We start from the raw sequence: 21,407 nt of genomic DNA on the forward strand, positions 1-21,407 counted from the left end.
TGTATACACCATGAAACCATAACATTAAAACCACCTACCTAATATTGTGTAGGTCTTCCTCGTGCCACCAAAACAGCTCTGACCCGTCGAGGCATGGACTCCACAAGACCTCTGAAGGTGTCCTGTGGTATCTGGCACCAAGACGTTAGCAGCAGATCCTTTAAGTCCTGTAAGTTGCGAGGTGAAGCTTCTATGGATCAGACTTGTTTGTCCAGCATGTCCCACTGATACTCGATTGCATTGAGACCTTGAACTCATTTTCATGCTCCTCAAACCATTCCTGAACAATTTTTGCAGTGTGGCATTATCCTGCTGAAAGAGGCCACCGCCATTGGGGAATACCATTGCAATGAAGGTGTGTACTTGGTCAACGACAATGTTTAGGTAGGTGGTAGCTATCAAAGTCACATCCACATGAGTGCCAGGACCCAAGGTTTCCCAGCAAAACATTGCCCAGAGCATCACACTACCTCTGCTGGCTTGCCTTCTTCCCATAGTACATCCTGGTGCCTTCTCTTCCCAGGTAAAGAACACACAGACATCTGGCCATCCACGTGATGTAACAGAAAATGTGACTCATCGGACTAGACCACTTTCTTCCATTACATCATGGTCCATGGTCATATTGTAGGCACTTTTGGTTTTAGACAAGGGTCAGCATGAGCACTCTGACCGACCTGTGGCTACGCAGCCTGTTACCCAGCAAGCTGCGATGCCCTGTGTGTTCTGACACCTCTATCATAACCAGCATTAACTTTTTCAGTAATTTGTACTATAGTAGCTCTCTTGTGGGATTGGACCAAACAGGCTCCCCACGCACATCAATGAGCATTGGGCACCTATGACTCCGACGCTGGTTCACTGGTTGACCTTCATTAGGCCCCTTTTGGTAGGTACTGACCACTGCATACCAGGAACAGCCCACCATTTTGGAGATGCTCTGACCCAGTCCTCTAGTCACCACAATTTGGCCCTTGACAAAGTCTCTCAAATCTTTACACTTGTCCATTTTTCCTGCTTTCAGCACATCAGCCTCAAGAACTAACTGTTCAGTTGTTTAATATATAATGACACCCATGACAGGTGCCTTTGTATGATATAATAAATGTTATTCACTTCACCTGCCAGTGGTTTTAATGTTATGGCTGGTCGGTATATATGTCATAATTAGGCAATGAATAACTTATGGATAAAAATGTACAAATTGTAAAAAAGTGATAGATAAGCTGACAGTGTAACAGCAGGAGTTTAAGTAGGAAAAGAACCAAGCAGTGGATGGGGGACATTTATTGCTTTTCTGCTATTGTGACTATGGTGGTTTTACCTCATAATGTTCACATGAGTCATCTAATTGTCGATGATGCCTTTCCTGAAAATGACTTGATATTTCAGCTGCAAAATAAGTGCTGGAGATACTATTTATTAATGTGCACGACTCGTGGTCGAGCTATATACTGTAATCTTAATAACTACACATCTAGGCTGTTATTATAACATTAAAAAAATGTTATCAGGCATTTTACATAGAGCTTGCCGTGTCCTTTAGGTATGAGCAAAGTGTGGCCTCATTCTTGGCAAATATTTCATGGATCTGGTGCTCAGAAATGACACTAGACAAAAGCCACAAAGCGGACATCAAAATGGATTTTAATGACCACAGCTAGCAGCCTCTATACACAAAAAGGGTGGAAAGGCTTTTCAGTATTCAGTTAGGTGAAAAAAAAAAAAAATTATCCATCCATCCATCCATCCATCCATCCATCCATCGATTCATTCATTCACCTTCTATACTACTGTACCTGTTATATACCAAGATGCGGGGGTCCAGAGCCTATCCATGAAACAATTCCAAGAAGAAAAAAGTAAAATATGAACACAGATTTTAGCAAGGAGGACAGTTTCACCTGACCTTAGGAAGTATATGACTCTGAATCTGAGCATCATTTTGACAGCGTAGCAAACCTGCCGCAGCATCCCAGCGTGAAAATCCACGCTACCCACTGTGTTTTGCTCACGTTACCTGCAGTCATGGTGCAACACAGCGTAAAACAATACAGGCTTCGATGCACACGAACCCTCTCATGTTCCGTGATGGGTCCTGATTTACTGAGCTACGCTCAAAGCAGGCGGCTCTCACGTGTCAGCTCCTACCCGGGTCTCTCCTGGCTACATCTGTGTACCTCAAAGACGCTCCGCAATTTTAGGGCATTCTGGTGCCCAAAAAACCTGAAAGCAGAAGCTGACACTGCCACCGAACAAGCAACAGCAATGACATCATTGTCAAAAAATACATAAATACAGAAATATAAATTATTGCAAATTAATTTTTTACATACTTATACCAGTGCAAGCAGAAGGTCTAGATTGCTGTCGGCAATACTTTAATCTTGCAAAAGTGTGATAGATTCATTAAAAAAAGCTTCAGTTTCATAACAAGATACAATATACTTTGCTGTTCAGAGCGAAACAGATCCACATTTCTTAAAATAGATAAGTAGGTTGTTTTCTGTGGGGGAATTTGGTAGCAGAGAACTACAAGGCTCACATCATTTTCATATTCCCCTGTATATCATTAATTATAAAAATACAAATGACAGGTCTTTTTTGCGAACACATTTTACAGCTTTTGTCATCATCGTGTGTTTATATGTGTGTGCGTGTATTTATAATATTTTGCCTGATTTTTTTTACATACTTTTCAGCATAACATACCCAAAAGCATTCCTGCATGCTTCACACGCCACTGAAGGCTATGAGAATACAAATGCGGGGAGCTTTTTTGAAAATGGTTACATATGTGGTGGATGAAATATATATGCGTTATGCATCAACAGCTGAACAGGAGACTTACTCGACCTACTCAGACAGATAGTGCAGAGTAACCAACGGCTGATTAGTTCTTGAGTATATTATGGGCCGAGAGTCCTGCACCTGGACCACAAGAGACCTCCCACAAATAACCTGGCCCTGAACATACAGATCACTAGACGCTCCAAACAGGTCCAAGACATTTATTTATATACCACACCGCAGTTGAGCTATAAAAAGCTTCTCGCTGTTCCCTCTCAAGTTCTGTGTGATATCAAACCCAGTTCTTTGTAATCTCTAAGAAAGTACTTGGTAAAGAGGAGCCTGGTCTGTGTTGCTGTTGATGCGAGTGTCCCAAGCACAGTCCCAGTCTCTGGTAAGTGCAGAGCAAGCATTGAATAAATAGCTACAAATAAATAGAGGTGACCCACTTTCCAATGGCCTGTCCTGACTGTCCACTCATGGGATCTAAGGAAGTCTTGCTTCCTCTTTCATTCACACCCATATATGTATGAGGGAAAGGTCTAGGGCAAAGGTCACAGGCCTGCTCTGTGTTCCTCCTTCCAAATTCCCTTCCTGTCGTGATGGAGCCTTATCTGACCACCTGCTAACTCGAGTGAATAATAACAAATGCAATGATCCCTCACCGGAGATGTTAAAGTACGTTGTAGATAAGGATCCTCCCCTAACCTCCTCCATGCAGCCTGGTTATGGTTGGCCAACCTACTAAGCAGCGAGGTGTCATCTTTCCCTCTAATTTGTCAACAGCAGTCTCCTGTCTCTAAACAAGCGCTCGCTGTCTTCACCCTCTAAAGACCCCAGATTCTGCTCTCGCCGCTCTCCACGCTCTCAAAATCACTTTATAAACTTTCCACAAACTTTTCAAGGCATACGCACAAGCTTACCTCCCACTCGACCTACTCTGACAGGTACAAGGATGAGGAGGGTAACCAGACGTAGCTCATCCTGACACAGACTTCCAAATTTCACTACGTCCTTACTGTAGGCTGCCAGCCCTTAGACAAATGACTGTCCATGATAAATATATATATATATATATATATATATATATATATATATATATATCATGTAGATCTGTAGCGTTAGGAAATCATCTTTCAGATTTATCCTGTTTCTTCCCCTTTTTACCTAATTTTTTTACTCTGAGAATTGAAAATGCATCTTGATCATTACAATATTTTGCTAAACAAGACAGATATAATAGAAAACGTGCATGGATTTATGGATTACCCATTTGCACTGAAGACACATCTCCCCATAACCCTGTTCTGGACTAATGGCTCGAAGATGGATGGATGGATGACAGATGGATAGATGGGGGAAGGGATGTATGGATGGATGGATGATTAATCACTCATATAATTCTGAACCTAGACCAGGGGTGGCCGATCTTATCCACAAAGGGCTGGTGTGTATGCAGATCTTTGTGGTAACCTTTAGGTCAGCCGTTCACACCCAGGTGTGAGGACTCTTCAGCCAATCAGTCCTCTAATGAGTAATCTAATTATGGAACTGCAGCGAAAACCTGCATATAAAATATAAAATAAAATATAAAAACCCCTTTCTGGGTGAGATTGCCCACCTCTGGCCTAGACCCTATCCCAGAATGCACAGGGCATGGCAGTGGGTACAGCCCAGACAGTTTGGCAGCTTATCAAAGGGCACATATATAATGGAAACATAGAGTCACCAGTAAACTAAATGTCTTTGGACTGTGGGAGGAATCCAGAAGCAACCTACATAAACACAGCCAGGGACAGGCCACCATGCCACTTCCTAAGCCACTCTGCCAGCCTCATGCACAGAAAAATTCAACTGGGGGATTTCAGCAATGGTGTCCGTGATGAAGCCACAGGGGTTACTTACAAAACCCGAAAACAATATATGACAGGCAACATCTACGAGGAACCAGAGAGCAGAATGAGAGCTGGAGAAATGCAGGTAGTTATCTCTATCGGAGCCAGCAGCCAGGGTGGGAAATGATCTGGAGCGTAAAGAGTGTTACTGGGGACAGTGGTGCCACATTAACTTTCCTTTACTTTCCCAGTGAGGTCATGTAAATGGCTAAGATCGCGATATTTCCCCACATCATCAGGGCTACTGAACCATCTGGCTGGATTATACTGTATGTGACACAGCATACAAGGTTCTACTAAAATTTAATATGGGATACTTCACTTCATGTAGTTAACTCATCTATGTTTAATAAAACCCAGTGTCATTACTGCATAATGATTTGCAATTAAAGGTAAGGGTGCATATACATATGAGCTCATGTCATTAGATAAACCTTCTTGTGAGTGCAAAAAGCAGAACGTACAGTATGGAGAGATCGGGTCAAAAGGTTTACTTTTTTTTCGACCACTGCCCCACCGCGCTGACCCCTGTTCAGTCATTTGCTATATTGTATTATTTCTGATAATGTATCATTACATTAAGTCCACACACGCAATAACTATTACTCGAGGTGTTATAACCAATACAGCTGCATGAATAACATCGTTTAGAGCGTTTTCTTTCAGTTATAAGAAATCTGTATATCGTTTGCTACGATCCCAATAAGGTTTATAGCTACGGTACCTTACACAAATTGTGAGACGTCACTTCAGTGAGAGGAGGGGCGTCACTTCTTAGTCGTTACTTTTTCACAGGGTTAAAGTAGTACTTCTCAATTTCCATCACGTTCCTTTTTACATGACAACGTTTTAACGTCTGGTGTGTTTATTAAAATAACCACCTTTTAAAGAGACATATCTCGAATCAAGTGAGTATACTTTTTACTAATAAATACGTGGATGAAAACACGTGCAGGTTTCAAACTTAGCTAGAATTTGAAAAGGAACTGTTATAATACATTTTCATTGTATTGAATTAATTAGAGAAATGCGTGAGCTGTATTTTTTTAATCCTCTATAATTTATTTTTTTCTAAACTTTATATAAACATTATCCAAAGTTATAGTTCCACAAAACGCTGTTGTTAAAAGTCTTGCTCAGGCTGCTGAAGAAGTTAAAATCAGCGCATGCAAATAATAGTGATTCGAGTTATCCGCGATATGCATCATTTCAAAACATATATGCAAATGCAGTTTTGTCGTATTATTTATTGCAACACAGCAGTTGCATTGGTGTTGAATGAGTGTATATTTCCAAATAGTTTTCATATGTACGCATTTTAGGATTTCCAGTAAATGACGCAGATAAATGAATTGGAAGTATGTTTAAGAAATTGCTAAATTGATTTATCATACATTTTTTGTACAACTCCGCAAAAAGGATTTAACGATGTGCTGGTCTGTAATACATTTGGAGGCAGTTGCTATTTCTTTCACAGATCAAATACTAAATATTTTATACAAATATATTAATGGAAATGTTCTTTATCCGTGGCTCTGTGTAGTTCGACTGGTTAAATGAAATGGAAATGATTTTATTAAAGAAACGAGCCCAGCCAGAATCTCCCTTAAGCCAGTTTTTAAAATGCAGCGTTATATCGGCCTGGCTTTACAGACTGGGCTGCACTGTGAATTCATCAATCTCTCATTTGGGAAACAGGAGCTAGTGGTGACTAACTGGGAGAGGCTTTCAGTTTGATGGTCAGGGGTGTGGCCGGTTTATGAAGCATTTGTATACCGCAGCGTCCAGTACAAACGAGTAGCCGTAGGCAATCGGTGGTAGATAAAAGAGACCACTGCAGGAACCGCTGTGAAGTATCGCTCCTCGCTTGGCTGTTTAAATTATAATCATCAAGCTGTCAAGGCAATCTTTTCCTCAGGATGCCCCGGTAGGCATTCTGCATCCTGCAAACATTTGGCTATATTCTTGCAAACTAATTGAGTTACTGGGGTAAAACAATTGGCCCATTGCTGACATTTGCAGTGACGTGCGTTCAAGACTTCGAGAAATAAAGGGTACAGATGACTGGAACAATTTGCGTGCTAAGGGATTTCGTCCCACCTGCACTAAACAATGGACCTTCCATAACCCAACCTGACTTATAATTGCACTAAACCAGTGTTTCCAAACCGCTCCTCGGGGACCCCCAGACAGTCCATGTTTTTGCTCCCTTCCAGCTGCGGACTGTCTGGCAGGGTGATGGGAGGGACTAAAAACGTGGAAAATCGAGGGGGGGGGGTCCCTGAAGATCGGGTTGGGAAATAGTGATCTAAACACTTTCTTTTTGTTAGTAAATCAGTTCATATGAGTGAGGGGGCTCGTGTGGTAGGTGTTATTTATGCTCCAGGGCAACAAAGATCCCCCTTCTCACTTGGGGGGGAGGTGGGGCAGTAAATTCTTCTCTTCTCTTCTCTTCTCTTCTCTTCTCTTCTCTTCTCTTCTCTTCTCTTCTCTTCTCTTAATGTGCTCCATACACTGTAGGTTATACTGAACGCCTTCACTGTACATATTTATTCATGAAAATTACAAACATATTTTGTATAATACATGAATATATTTTTGTTAATGTCAAAATATTACAAGAGCAGTATGCACCCTATGATTGAACTATTGTAGTCAACAAAGTTAACACATTGCAATACTATATGACCCATAATGAAACAAGACCAATGCATGTTAAAAATTACAGAATTGTTGTACAATCTCTTTAAGCGAACCTGCAGTTTGGCAAATTTAGGTTGTCTTTAAACTCGTTGATTATTGTATTATTGTAGCTTCACTGTCTGGATTGTTACCAATTAAATGAATACAAGAATATATTTAGATGGAACTGAAAATTTGTAGACCTATTTTATGACTAAATATATACATGCAGTTGACTGAGCTTTTAATAATAACATGCTTTGGAATATTTACATGAAATTAAACCTGTATTGGATGAGATCAAGAACAATAACTTTATATAGCTAGTATCTGCCTATTCGCTGAGATTGTTAGTCTACCTGGGTGGAAAAAGCCGGGCTCAGCCTTATCTCGGTCTTCGCTTTAGAATAGAGGTCAGCTGTGTTGTATCTTCAGCCATGAAAGTGCAAGGGTGTGTTATCTGCTGCTCACTGAGCTCTGAACGAGAGTTTGAATCTGTTTTCAAATGAAAGATAATCAACAGTGCACTCCAGCCCACTACTACGAATTTGTCCTTTTTCATGTAGCTGAGGTTTCTCTGAAATGTTATGCCTCATAACGAAACAAAGTAACGTGCATAAATATAAACAATAGCTTTACACACACGCATGATAAAAATGAACACTTCTTGCTTCTTACGGCATGCATTAGTCAGTCCTCTTTTCCATTTACACTAAGAGTGAAAATAGGAATGAGGGACTTGAGCAGAGTGTCCTCAGTGAACGGCAGGAGAGTTCACAGCCAGGTATTTATGGCAGCAGCACAGGTATGGGGGGGGGAGGGGGGGGGCGTTTAAATCATTATCCAAGATTAGGACACGCTTTTCGTCTTGGGGGACAGCAAAGAAGCAGAAGATGCTTACAGTATGTATTTAGCTGAGCTAAGCTGCATGAAGGTGAATTTTCTCAAGTGAAGCCCAGCCCAATCAGAGGAAGGTAGCATGTTTGGCCCACCACTGAACATGAGAATTTATGTAGGGGATGCGGATGTGGGGATGTACAAGCACAAAGATTAGTCACCATAACCTTTATATAAGCGATCACAATCACTATTCTGAACATTGTGTACAAAAACAAACAAAAGCTAACTGTGGACTTCTGACTTGCGTAATCTATCGTTTGCTTAGGGAGGCAAAAAGATCAACCCCACCTATAAGGAAGAGAAGAACAGGTTTCAGTATTCTGACACAGATGCTTGCTTATTCTTGTTTTCTATACCTTTTTAATTCCATGTTTGGTTAGTGTGATTTCCATATTTGCTTTATTCACTATCTTATGTACACCAGGCTAATATCTACTTATGATTAGGTTGTCACATCTTTGTGTGATTCAATTTCTTTTGTTGTGTGAAATATACCAGAGTATCTACACCTGTGAATATACAGTATACTGCATATTAACATTAGGATGGCCAAACGAAATGCAGCGTCTTAGTTGCTTTTAGTAATCTGTTAAATAAATAAAGAATGTAAGTGTTCTTTTTTGGGCGGGAAAACAAATATGAAAATATTTTTTTGCGAAAAATAGTTTTAGAATATTGCATTGGAGAGCTCCAAATGTCAAACGTATCAGATTAAATCCAGCAGAACATCCTGGGTATGAACCGGAACACACGATTAGGACAAGGCGCAAGATGGCCCTGTTTGGTAGTGGAGCTCATCGACATCTAATAGTGCTACAAATGCCACAAGTGAAAAGGTTCCTTAATGCATTCAAACACGTATTAAGACCAAAGGGTTCTATATAACTACACAAAATCCGTTACATTTAGTAAAATTGTATAATACAGTCTTGGCTAGGTTTTCCGGTTCAAAATATTTGATATACATGTCAAAATAGTTTTTATTGAAAAAAAAAGTAGATTACTTAATTAGTAAATATGCAGATGAAATGGCCCAGACTGTATTTCTCAGTCAGACCTAGTGTGATCCGTATGTAAAATATCTGGTGATGATGCTGTATCGTCCTTTCCTGCGTTTGGCCTATTCAGTGAATAGCCTCTTTGTGCTGGTACTTCAGAGATTAGTAAATACAAAAAGCAGAAAGATTTGACACTGATAAGGCCACAAAACAGTCCAGCAGTTTGACACCGATAAGACTGAGATGTTAGTACAGCGGCTTTCTTGCATTCCGAACAATCGCATTTGAAGTATGGTGTTTCTGAAGTGGAAGCGGTTTCAGAGGGATGGCTATAATACTGCAATGGTGATGAAAGCAAGGGAGAATTATAAGACTTTCTACTTGGTTCAGTGTTAAACATTTACACGTTTAACTTTAAGAGGAATTTTAAGAGGAACTATTTTCTTTGGCTTAAAATGCCATGTTTGAACCTTTGTTGCAGTTTTCTTGGTATTTTAATTATGTACAGTACTGTTGGTGTAAAACTATGATGTTATGCCTGTCAAAGTGTGTTAGCTTAGCCATTTCAAAACCTCTGCTAAAGTCACCCCAGCATTCGCAGCAGCCATTCAATACACCCATGAACTTTTTTACTCAACCACTAGCAGACGTTGTATAGCTAATCAATGTCTTACTTACTTTCTAAACTAATTTAAATTTACATATGCTCGAATGCTACATTGTGTTTTTTTTTGTTCGGAGCCAAGTGTGTGTGTGTGTGTGTGAGAGAGAGAGTGTTTAAATCTCTATGTTTATGTTTGGTCACATTTGAAAAGGGAGGTCAATGCAGTGACAAGCTTGGCTTTAAAAGGAGAGCAAAGATTCTACTACCAAAAGGACTGGAGACAAATGATTAAAGTGTTCGGCCCGGAGCTAAATGGAAAAGCTCAGAGAGAAGCTTACAAGATGTGCTGATTTTAAGATCTGAAGGTTTTTATTAATGCTGTTGCAGCCCAATGTCCTGAAGTCTTTTTGTGTTTTTCAGCTGTAGGATTCATTCTTTAATAGTTTATTTTAAGAATTCATGATGTTTTAGTAACTCCTTTTGACTTTGTCCCTTATGTCAAAGCCAAATTCATCACAGACTTTATGTTACCTCAACAGTAAGAGCTAAAACTTAACACAGGACCAATCACGTCGTTGGATTTTGAACTGATCATGTTCATATTCCCTTCACCTTATAGCCCCTTCACTCTCCTAAACATGCTGGTCATATTGGTGTCTGTAATCACATTCCATATAATATCAGCTGTACTTCTCTTCGTTTCGACAATAAGCAATGTAAGTAGATAAACAAAATCCTTTTTTTCCCAGAAATATATCTTTTTATTGTTAGCTTTATTAGCTGAAGCGATCAGATAAACAAAGTATGAGGTACTATCGGAATAATATATTAATGACAAAGTAAATTTTGGTGGTAACTATAGCAACGTGCAACATTAGCAAGACATTGAAGGTGATGGTTTTTTTTGTGCTTTACATTTCCCTGCAGAATGCTTACTTTGTGATGCTTTTCTTGCAGGCTTGGTGGGTGTCTGAAAATTTCTATGTTGATCTTTGGTTTGCCTGCAACAGCACCTGCTTTCCTGTCATCAACAGTGAATCGAAAGGTAACCCACTCTTCACGAGGTTTAATTACGTCTTCTTCAGCTTCTTAAAACAAATAGCTATCCTTTCAATGCTGATACCATATGTACCAATATGCAAATGGCAATCTGTGTGCCTGTTCAAGTACAGCCCTATGGCGTGTAAGTATATGATCCAGACTGTTTTGAAATAACTACGTCAACCCAAATGTTTTTCTATTTGTAATGAAGGATATCTTCAGGCTGTCCAGACCACCATGATACTGGCTACCATATTGTGCTGCGTGGGATTTATTGTATTCGTCCTTCAGCTCATCCGTCTGAAACAAGGAGAGAGATTTGTTATTACCTCCCTTGTCCAGCTGGTCTCTGGTAAGTGTTGAGAATAGTGCTTCCCTGATGCATTTTATTTTCTACAGATCACAATGCAAAGGTTCATAAGTTCAACCTTGAGTACTGCTTTTATGTTAGTATGCTCAGAGGAAAGGCCCTGTGCATGAATGAGTTGTTCCAGTTCCCGGTTCTAAAGAAGACTAGGTGGTATCGCTGACTGATTGGTCACGTTTAAGGTGTGTAACCAGAGGCAGCCTTGTACGATACGACAGAAGAACGACACTTTTCTGTAGTGTGCATGATTTCCTCCTATATTTCCTCCTTTCATTTTCAATACATTTATTGTAATTAAAGTTATAACACAAACAGCACAATAGCCATATCAAATATCAACACCATTTACGTATAAAATATAAGCCTTTCAATTGAAATTAATAATAGCACAGCACACTGTGTCGATCTGGCATATTGTCTAAACCGATGCTATGAGGTTCTGTGAGGTGTACACCACCACTCCAGATGTTTCCAGAGGAACGGTTTCTCTGGAGCCACGTTTATTTTTGTCGCCTGCTGTGCCATAAACACCGGCGTGAAACAGAAGGTACACTGTGGAATGGCCCAGTCCTGTCTGGACCTCAACCCCGCAGAGATGCTGCGGCGGGACTCAGAGAGCTGAGCATAAACAAATGCCCTCAAATATCGATGAAGGGAAGCAATCTTGTAAGAAGCAGCCAGCCACAAGTGCCCTAAAAATGGCGTGAGAGACTAACAAACTCATACAGCAAACGAATACTTTGACTCATTGCTGCTAAAGGTGGTTCTCTTACTATTATGTACTGTATTATTGTTTTTCCCACTTACCCACAGATTTGACTTAAAGACAGGCTTACGTAATGGATCTCATTCGTAACCTTGAGACTTCCTGTATATATGAAACTGTATTATAGTATATGTAATACATTTGTATTTCAGCTCTTGACTGACTGAAATATATTGTCTCCCTTCACTTACTATGACTGCCTCTATGACAGGAAATATGTATCTCTATAACCGACACCCAAATGTATACACACATATAGATTAGCCATTTTTAGTTTGTATATGTAAGCCAGCTGATTCATATACACACATGCCGAGTGGAGCAACACAACCTTCACATACTGCTTCATAGCCGGAAACTATTGACGCGAACGTCACAGTGATGTATGGGCAGTTTATTTCTGGATATCTTCCATGCATCCATTTCCAACAACTGCTTATCCAAATATGTCTGCAGTCGTCTGGAACCTCTCTGTGGAAACGCGCATTGTCAGGCATTCTACATGATACCGGTACATCGCAGGCCATATACACACCTTTACTCTCAGGATAGCTATCTCCCCATGATTATTCATATTCTAACGGGGGAGCCTTACAGCCTGTAAGCAAAATAAGAAAACAAATTAATGGAGAACCCAATAAAGACAGTATGTATGATTACACTACAATACTTTACATGTAAGTAAGCTCACACTGCTGGCTTATGAATATTTATGTTTGAGAGATTACACTCAAATACAAACTAAGGGTGCAGAGACAGCATCCCCCTAATCCTCATGTCTTAGGGCTGTGGGAGGGAAGCAGGGAGACATAAGGACAGCCAGAGGGAGAACATGCAAATTCCACAAACACAAGGCAGGAGTTAAACTGCTCATTGAATGCAGACCTTGCCAGGGCTAAGTACACACTAGGGATACCTCCTAATCCATGTCAGGGTTGAAACTTTGAGCTAGGACAGGATCTGTAATCTACCATTTCAGTAAAAGGGACCTGGATTTCCCTTAAACACTGAGTTACTGCTGCGTGCTGATTGGTTGGTCTCCTATAATCATGCATGTGTCACTGATGTTAATGTCAAACAGCTGGATGAGTCTCTCAATCAAAGAATCAAGCCAGTCAAAGCACAAGACCAAACTGAACTATTTAGCCAAACACAGGAACTTTTCAGTTTTAAGGATGTTTGCAAAACCTGAAGTAGCTCAGAGTATTCTTTCTGACAAATTTGAAAAGTTCAGGTTCAGAAAGTACAAATCCAGACCAAGATTTTGTTTCCACCAGTTTAAAGAGTCACAGTCACAGAGTACTCAACTGGTTGGTTAAAACATAATCTTGGCCTGGATTTGAACTTTCTGTACCTAAACTTTCCCCCTGTGCTTTCTGACATGGATTAGTTGGTAATCCTACTACACACAGACACACTGTAGCTAGAATAAGCCCAGAAACATAGGCAGTAAGGGTTAAATGCTCGGTTTTAAATTTTGGAGAAAAGCAGAAGGACAAAATGGCTGCTTCCTTTTGATTTTGCAATTCATGATTGTCTGTCGAAAACAAGTGTCATGGTTTTGATTTTTCTAATAATGCTCATTGTCACAGAATAATAGTCAGTGAATCAGTGTGGTTGATAAAATGGTGAACTTTGTTTACAATGTTTTTTATTATCTTTGTCTTTGCGCATTTGCTAACTGTTGTCTTTTTTCCTCTCAAGCATTCTTTATTATGATTGGAGCTTCTGTTTACACCGCACATCATGAGAATTTCCAGGCGAAGTCATTCAAAGATGGGAATTATGGTTACTCCTTTGTCCTAGCGTGGATCGCTCTCCCAGTCACCATGATCAATGTGTTAATGTACGCATTCCTCAGAAAGCGTAAATAGGACACTCGTGCCTGTAGCAAGCAACAAACATTTACTGGTGTGTGTAATGTCCTATAGATTGAGTTTCTTGGTGTACAGGCATAGTAACCTGTGAGGCAGATTGGATAAACATTCCAGTAAATGGAGCTGTTTTGTATTTTGCATTGAATTAATGGTCACAACATCATCACCTACATCAGATCAGCGTAATCAATATACAGTCAAACCTCGTATTGCGGGTAACTTGGTTTGCGAGTGTTTTGCAAGACGACCAAAATTTTTTAATAAATCATAACTTGATAAACGAGCGAGGTATTGCAATACGAGTATTACGTGTACGCTTTGTCTACCGAGCGTCACGTAATCACAACTGAGCCGATGGTTCTTCTCTCTCTTTCTGTGGGATTGTGGCTAATCATCTCCCATGCTCGTCTCAGTTGGTGTGCCTCACTCGTATAGTCAAAATTTACTAGAAAAACACCCTGAATAAGGGTGTAGCAGTGCGATCGATGAATCTGTTTAACAACAATGCAATGTCCTCATTTCCACGAAATCGAGAAGGAGGCAAAAGCGGCTGTCATTGGATAGGTTACTTGTTAAAGTCGCACAAAAAGAAAAAGATTCCCGTGAGCCAACAGATAGCAGTGATTCCGTTAGTTATAGTGAAAGTCGTCCTACAAAGTAACCCTCCTCTTCTCTCTCTCGTCTCCCTCACATCATCCACAATTCTTTTCAAAGGTAAAGTGTAGGTTAATTTGTTTTATGTATTTTTACGTTATATTTTGTATCAATCATTTTAATATGATTTTTTTTGGTTTGTGGCACGAATCATCTGAGCTTCCATTATTTCTAAAGAGAAAATTAGTTTTGATATACCAGTTTTTTGGATTACAAGCATGTTTCCGGAATGAATTATGCTCGCAATCCAAGGCTTTACTATACTAGAACAGGGGTGGCGAACTTTATCCATGGAGAGCTTCTGTGGATGCAGAATTTTGGGATGACCTCTCAATCAGCCAATAACAGTAAGTCCCTAGGACTGGAGTTGAGAACTACTGCTTTTTATTGGCTGATTGAGAGGTCATCCCCAAAACCCCACCCACACCAGCTCTCCATGGATCAGGTTCACCACCCCGGTACAAGAATGAGTGGGTATGCCCAGATTCCATAACTCCAAGAGAGGCACCTTTTGTATGTCATGCAAATTTGTTATATATGTATGTATAAATAGTAATGGCTTGTAATGAAATTTGTTGGTTTACACAGTCAAACTCTATAATGTATAATGTTCATGCTACTGCTGTTCAAAATAATTTCTTTTTTATCACGCAAGGAATTCATAACTATCTTTAAAAATAAAATAATGCACACACTACAAATGTCCTCCCTTTTCAATGTGTAATTTTTCTGTTCTAATTCGGATTTTATTTCAATTATTGCTATTCCACAGTTAGGCATTATGTTGTGTGGTGTGGATTCAGCATTTTCTTAACTGAAGACCTCAGCTGAGGATGATAGGATGATACAAAGCTTCAAGAGGACTTGTTCATTACTTGAGCATCCCGGGAAGAGGAGAAGAGCCATAATTCTCGATGATTCCAAAAATCACTAGGAAATTAACTTTAAAAGTATTATGCCTGATAGCATCATCATTTGGACATTGCTGATAAGAGACCTGAGTGGAGACTCATCTTAGTTTGCTTTGGACTTGATGTCAGGTGATGGCTTTGAATTTCTTAAGTCGGTATGAGTCAATAACCTGAAAGCAGAAGAGATCAAAAAAATCCAAAGGCTAGTTTCCTTTCCTCTCCATGCCGCATAGACACTCCAGTCCAAAATGAGCCCTCAGTCTCTCTTCCAGAAGTAGAATTCAGAGGCTGCCAGGGTGACAATGCCCCCTTATGAATTGTGGAGATTCAGCTAACAAGGGTGTCCCTGATCTCTACAGGATATTCACTGACTAGAAAAACACAGTAATATGCTATATTAATCTCATAAATACCAGGCTAATGTGCATTTTTTAATTAATGCCCCTTCTTAGAAACAACTTCTCAGGGCCAGCAGCCATTTGCCAAAATCACTCGTGTTCCTAAGCTTATACTTTTACCAAAAGCTATTTACTCTAAGATAACAGTATATACAGCGTGGTTTCTGACTGGAGAAAGTTAGACGGTAATTACCCAGTTGGAGGGCCTGTAATCTATCTCACTGCACCTTCTGCCCCATAGGAGACTACAGGTTTGTGTTTTTAGTAATTGATATACTTTAATGGACTGAATGGTACTGAACATTTTACATTTTTTTCTTTTTCTTTTTTCTACCTCTTATCCAAGAGAAAATATCTAAATAATTTATCACAGCACATCGCAGCACTCATTAGCCTTGAAGTGAAATAGCTGTTCTACCTTTTTAAACTGCCGACTACAGAGTGACACAGAAAAACATGGTGAAACAAGCAATCAGATCAAAGATGAATGAGATATTTCTTAACATGACTTCTCCAGTTTACTTTTCTATGCAAATTCATATTTTGCTTACATAAAAATGTTCTGAGGGCAGAATGAAAAATGATTGGTTCAGAGAGATAACCAATCAGATTGTAGAGGAAGTGTTGCTTCCTCCAAGCAACTTGAGGAAGCAGAACAAAGACACCTGATTGGTTGGTCCTGCCTCCAATAGTTGCTTGGATCCACCTCCTCTATAATCTGATTGTTTATCTAACCAATCATTTTTCATTCTGCCCTCAGAACATTATTCTGTAAGTAAAGCTTCCATGAGCGCTTTGGCTGGTATATCAAACAGTAAAAGCTGTATCATATTTTGCATGATAGACAATGATAAGGATCTATACAATGGTTGTTTTCTTAAAATACCCATTACCTTAACATGGTATGACACTCTTAGAATGATGTGTTATCTAGTGTAACATACGCATCCCCAATTATACTTGATAAAACTCAGGATTTTAAATAGTGGTGTGGAAATTGTCTAGCAGAGAAATCTGACTAAAATTAGGCAGGTTCCGCCTCAGACCTGGAATGATGTACTATTGCTAAGGGATGAAAACTGTTATTCTAAGCACAAGTTCCTGGATAACAGTATAATTGCTACAACTTCAGTGACTCCACCCACTGGGTGGCAGTCTGTAGGGTGGAGGTCTATATCATAGGCAGAAGACTGGCACAAATCAGCAGGAGCATCACTGCAGTCTTTATGAAGAGGGGGAGGGGGCAAGCCTTAACTGGGGGGGGGTCTGTTTTGAATATAAATGAATGAATGAATGAGCACACTGTTTAAAATTATTAGTGCACATTTATTAAAGGGGAGTAAAAAACATTTTGGGGAAGCCTAGTGATGCCCCAGCAAACAGTATGGTTGTCAAATACCTAAAAAACCTCCACTTTCTGTCTTATCACGGTCATCACGACCCCTGTCACAGGCAGAGATCAAAGATGTTCAAAGCTACACAGTCTATTCTCTACCCATGACCCTGAATGACTGTTAACAAGGCTCATTTCACATTCACAAGTCACCCTGCACTCTGCACACAAGCCTTCTGACACGTCAGATCAGATTGACTTTTAATGGAATTTATCTACATTCCTTAAAGGGCTTTTCTGATTGGCTCATTTTAAAAGTCAAGACCCACTGAGTCTTAATGAGCTCATTTCTTGTTGCAAGATAGACTCCCGATAATATGGAGGTGGTGACAAGGCTGCTGCAGAAAATTAGAGCTTTAGCTAAACATTGTTTATCTGGCTTAAATGTCCTTTAATGTCTTTAAATGTCTGTTGAAGTGGTAATACTGTAGCCCCGGTTCAAATTGCACATTATGTAGAATATCTACTGATTTTCCAAAAGCTTATCCTCGACAGGGTCGTGGGGTGGGGGGGGCTGGAGGGCCTTCCAGGCAGCATGGGGTATGATTCAGGAGTGGATGGGGGTGCCAGTCCAAGGCGGGGCACACACACGTATTTAGTCCTTATAATGTAATATAACCCTAATACACACACACACACTCACACATGCACACCATGCACCACATGTGTTTGGTCCCCACAATGTAATATAAACCTAATACACACACGCACTCACACATGCACACCGCGCACCACATGTCTTTGGTCCCCACAATGTAATATAAACCTAATACACACACACTCACACATGCACACCGTGCACCACATGTCTTTGGTCCCCACAATGTAATATAAACCTAATACACACACAGACACATTCATGCACAATTATACTGCCCTAAAAAGGCAAAACACAGTAACTATGCTGACACTGAAACTGAGAAAAAGGGCTTCAAAGTTTTTTGCCTGTCCACCTGTATGTGTAGAAGGTATATAATTGTGTTTTCGTCAAAATCAAGCAAGACGTTTTGTCAGAAGATAAAACAGAGCCTAAGAGACCCAATTTCGGCTATAACTCAGTTTTGATCATATATGCAGTTACTGTGTTTTGCTTTTGTAGGGCAGTATACACTGCTACCAATTTACCAATTTGTCTTTGACTTGCAGGAGGAATCTACAGGGAGATCATACACACTCCAGAAACACACGAAGCAGAAGTAGGATTCAGACTCTTAGCCCAGGAGGTAGGATGCACCATGGCACCCTTATATGAATATTTTTATTAGCATATTCCATAAGATTCTTACCCACAGCCCTCAAAGCAGATGCCTCTTCTTGCGCTGTGAACAGCTCTGATTGCCTCCTGTCATAAGCACTCCACTAATTTCCATCTAAGTACCATTTTGTAGTTTTGTCAAAATTTAAAAAAATCCCTCTGGAGTTAAAACCAGGAAGGGCAAGTCCTCAGTCTTGGCTGGGAAATCACTTAGCAGTTCAGAAATCAAGTTAACAGAGTGTACTGTTTAGAGTAAGACTCATAGTGTGTTTAAGATAGGCAGTGGAGATAAGGCTGGTTTTTTTGTATCCATCCCAAAACTGCTTATCCAGGACAGTATTATAGTAATCGTGGGACTACTCCACTTAGCACAGGGCACAGGGAGGTGGACACCACCAGTCTATTGCACGGCTGCAATGTTTATTCTAATCAAATAAAAATCACTTTTGTAAAAAATACACAAAATCTTATCCAAAAAGAGCTGAGAGCATGCAGTGAGATGCCATTGTCTGTCTAACACTCAGACAGCCCCTTTATTTTGGGGCTTTGTTTTGCTTGGTTTAGTGAAATAAAAAATAGCAAGTGAGGATTTAGGGTGGCATGGTGATTGGATGGTGCCACTGTGACCTCACCTGTCTATGGCTGTGGATTCCTGCTGTGGTTCTGTATGTGCAGCATGTTCTCCCCATGACTGTGTGGGTTTCCTCCAGGGGCCGCTGTTTCCTTCCACAACCCACAGACATGTGGTGGGGTGAGATGGTGCCCCATTTCCCCAAGTGTGTACCCTGCAAAGAGCTGGTATCCAAGGTGACCCCTCCCCAGTGCGTCCCGTGAAAGACTTCAGGCCTACCATGACCTTGCACAAGATTCGTGCTCATGAAAATGGTTGAATGGAACACAGAGGTATTAAACTTTTGTTATGTGCTTTGTTTACCTCCTCGTTCATTAAAGTCTAATGTTACGAACAGTCTCCCAGTTATTTCGTTTTCTGTGTTCAGTTGACAATCCCGGTCTCTTATTGGCACGTTCATATTTCGGATAGAAACAACTTTCCGTCTGCAAATTTTTGTATACATATCCACAAAACATATGGTTCTATATATGCATGTACATATACATGTACCTTTTTATTTTATAAAAAATCTCATTTCTGATCAAGTTCATGGAAGTCACGGAGCTGAAACTCGATTCTAATATTAATAAAAGGAAACTGTTTTGTGCATTTTGTTTAAGTGGAATTAGCTTGGAATTGCCCTCTGCTTTAGTGTTTGTATGTACAGTGTTCTCATGGTTTCTCTATCTAAAAATGCTTTTATAGAAGCATATTTACTGCTGTACTGAAATCATTTGAAAATGGGACACAGGGGCTCAAATCAGATTCTAAACAGACCAGGATTGTGCTTGATTTTTGCATTTATATCAGCAATGAATCCATATTTATGTTTTAACCTTTATCCAAATTTGATTATAAATTCCTTTACTACATTATATCCTGGTTGTAGTTTAATACATTTCTGTTAGCCATATAATGAATAATGAGATCTGAATGTTGCCATATGAAATAGAATTTTAGCAGCACAGTGAAATTTTTTTTTAATGTGCAGCTCCTTGAAAAAGCACTGAGCTGCAAACATTCACATGTCAGATGATCCTCTTAACAAATTCTGGGGAACAAAATCTTTTCAAACATCCATAACATCTAAGTTCATTCCACTGCAGAATTTTTTTCTTACCACAATACGCCCTTTATCCCTTTAAACTCGTTGGGAAAGAAACACACTTGTTAGACAAGCTAATATGAGGCCAACTGTGCAGAAGCTAATATGAGGCCAACTGTTACAGAAGTCAGTGGCTGCGGCTGTGAATGACGTTCAGGTGTCAACTGCATTCCACAGAAAAGTCATTTATGGGACGTTGGACCCAGAAAGCAATCTTTGTCCTGAAAGAGTTTACAAGAAGTCTCTTAGAAGGTACTGCGAACGTATGACATTTGGGCAAAAATGGCTGGCATGGCTGTCACCCTGTCAGTCAGTGCAGGGTGCGGAATGATGGCATCTTGCGATGGAGGTACATTTCAGAAGATTCCTGGATTAATAAAAAATACAAACCATGCAACACATTCAATTCAGGTACTGAAAGATGTTAGAAATTAGTCTTGGCCTTAATCCCATTGAAAATAAGCGGTACAGCCTCAGTTTGCTGTCCATTACTGTTACCCAGCTAGCATGACACAACTAAAAGGGGCATGGGCAAATACTGTTCCACCGTGATTTTAAAAGAGTAGTAAAGAGTCACCCAAACTGGCCAGAGACCGTTGATTTACTGTTGACTAGGAATGGTGCTACTGTACAAAGAGATAAATATTGAGGGGAGGGGCAGGGCTGGATTTAGCGGTAGAACTGACAGTTTCTGAGGGCCCCCAAATTACCTGCATTGCAGATAAAGTGAAACGATCATCAGTTTCCTTGGTAGGAGGGGCCTCCCGAGTAAAGCTTCGCCAAGGGGCCCTGAGAAGGTAGGATCAGTGTGTGTGTGTGAGTGGGTGTACCTTACCTTATGGGGACACAATGTCCCCACAGTGTGATGAATACCCATTTTTTTCCCTTATGGGGACCTGGTCCTTGGTCCCCATAAGGGAAAACTCAGTTTAATAAAAATCTATGAGTGCAATGAAAAAACTAAAAATGCAAAAACTCTTGTATTTTCCTTGGTTACTTAAGATTGTCATAGTTAGTGTTAGCATTTTCCCCATAGAAATGAATGAATGGTTCCCATAAAGATATGTTTACCCGACGTGTGTGGTTAACAACATGCAAAACCAGAACACGGCATTGTTTCCTTCTCTTTTTTTTATAAAATGTTTCACTAAAATGTAA

General features: G+C 40.0%; 1 protein-coding gene across 2 annotated transcripts; it reads left to right on the plus strand.

The window, feature by feature from the left end:
- Positions 1-5,475: 5,475 nt before the first annotated feature.
- Positions 5,476-19,375, plus strand: LOC125741745 (epithelial membrane protein 2-like). Of its 2 annotated transcripts, XM_049013042.1 has the most exons (6): positions 5,476-5,593; positions 10,489-10,585; positions 10,827-10,914; positions 11,122-11,262; positions 18,423-18,499; positions 19,242-19,375. In XM_049013042.1, the coding sequence occupies exons 2-6, from the start codon at positions 10,508-10,510 to the stop codon at positions 19,284-19,286; spliced, it is 429 nt and encodes a 142-aa protein (XP_048868999.1). In that variant the 5' UTR covers positions 5,476-5,593; positions 10,489-10,507; the 3' UTR covers positions 19,287-19,375. The 2 variants fall into 2 exon arrangements, with proteins under 2 accessions (XP_048868999.1, XP_048868998.1); XM_049013041.1 differs by lacking the exons at positions 18,423-18,499; positions 19,242-19,375 and adding an exon at positions 13,748-15,174.
- The last annotated feature ends 2,032 nt before the right edge of the window (positions 19,376-21,407 follow it).

Source organism: Brienomyrus brachyistius, chromosome 5 (genome assembly GCF_023856365.1).
Source record: "Brienomyrus brachyistius isolate T26 chromosome 5, BBRACH_0.4, whole genome shotgun sequence".
In the NCBI taxonomy this organism is placed as follows: domain Eukaryota; kingdom Metazoa; phylum Chordata; class Actinopteri; order Osteoglossiformes; family Mormyridae; genus Brienomyrus; species Brienomyrus brachyistius.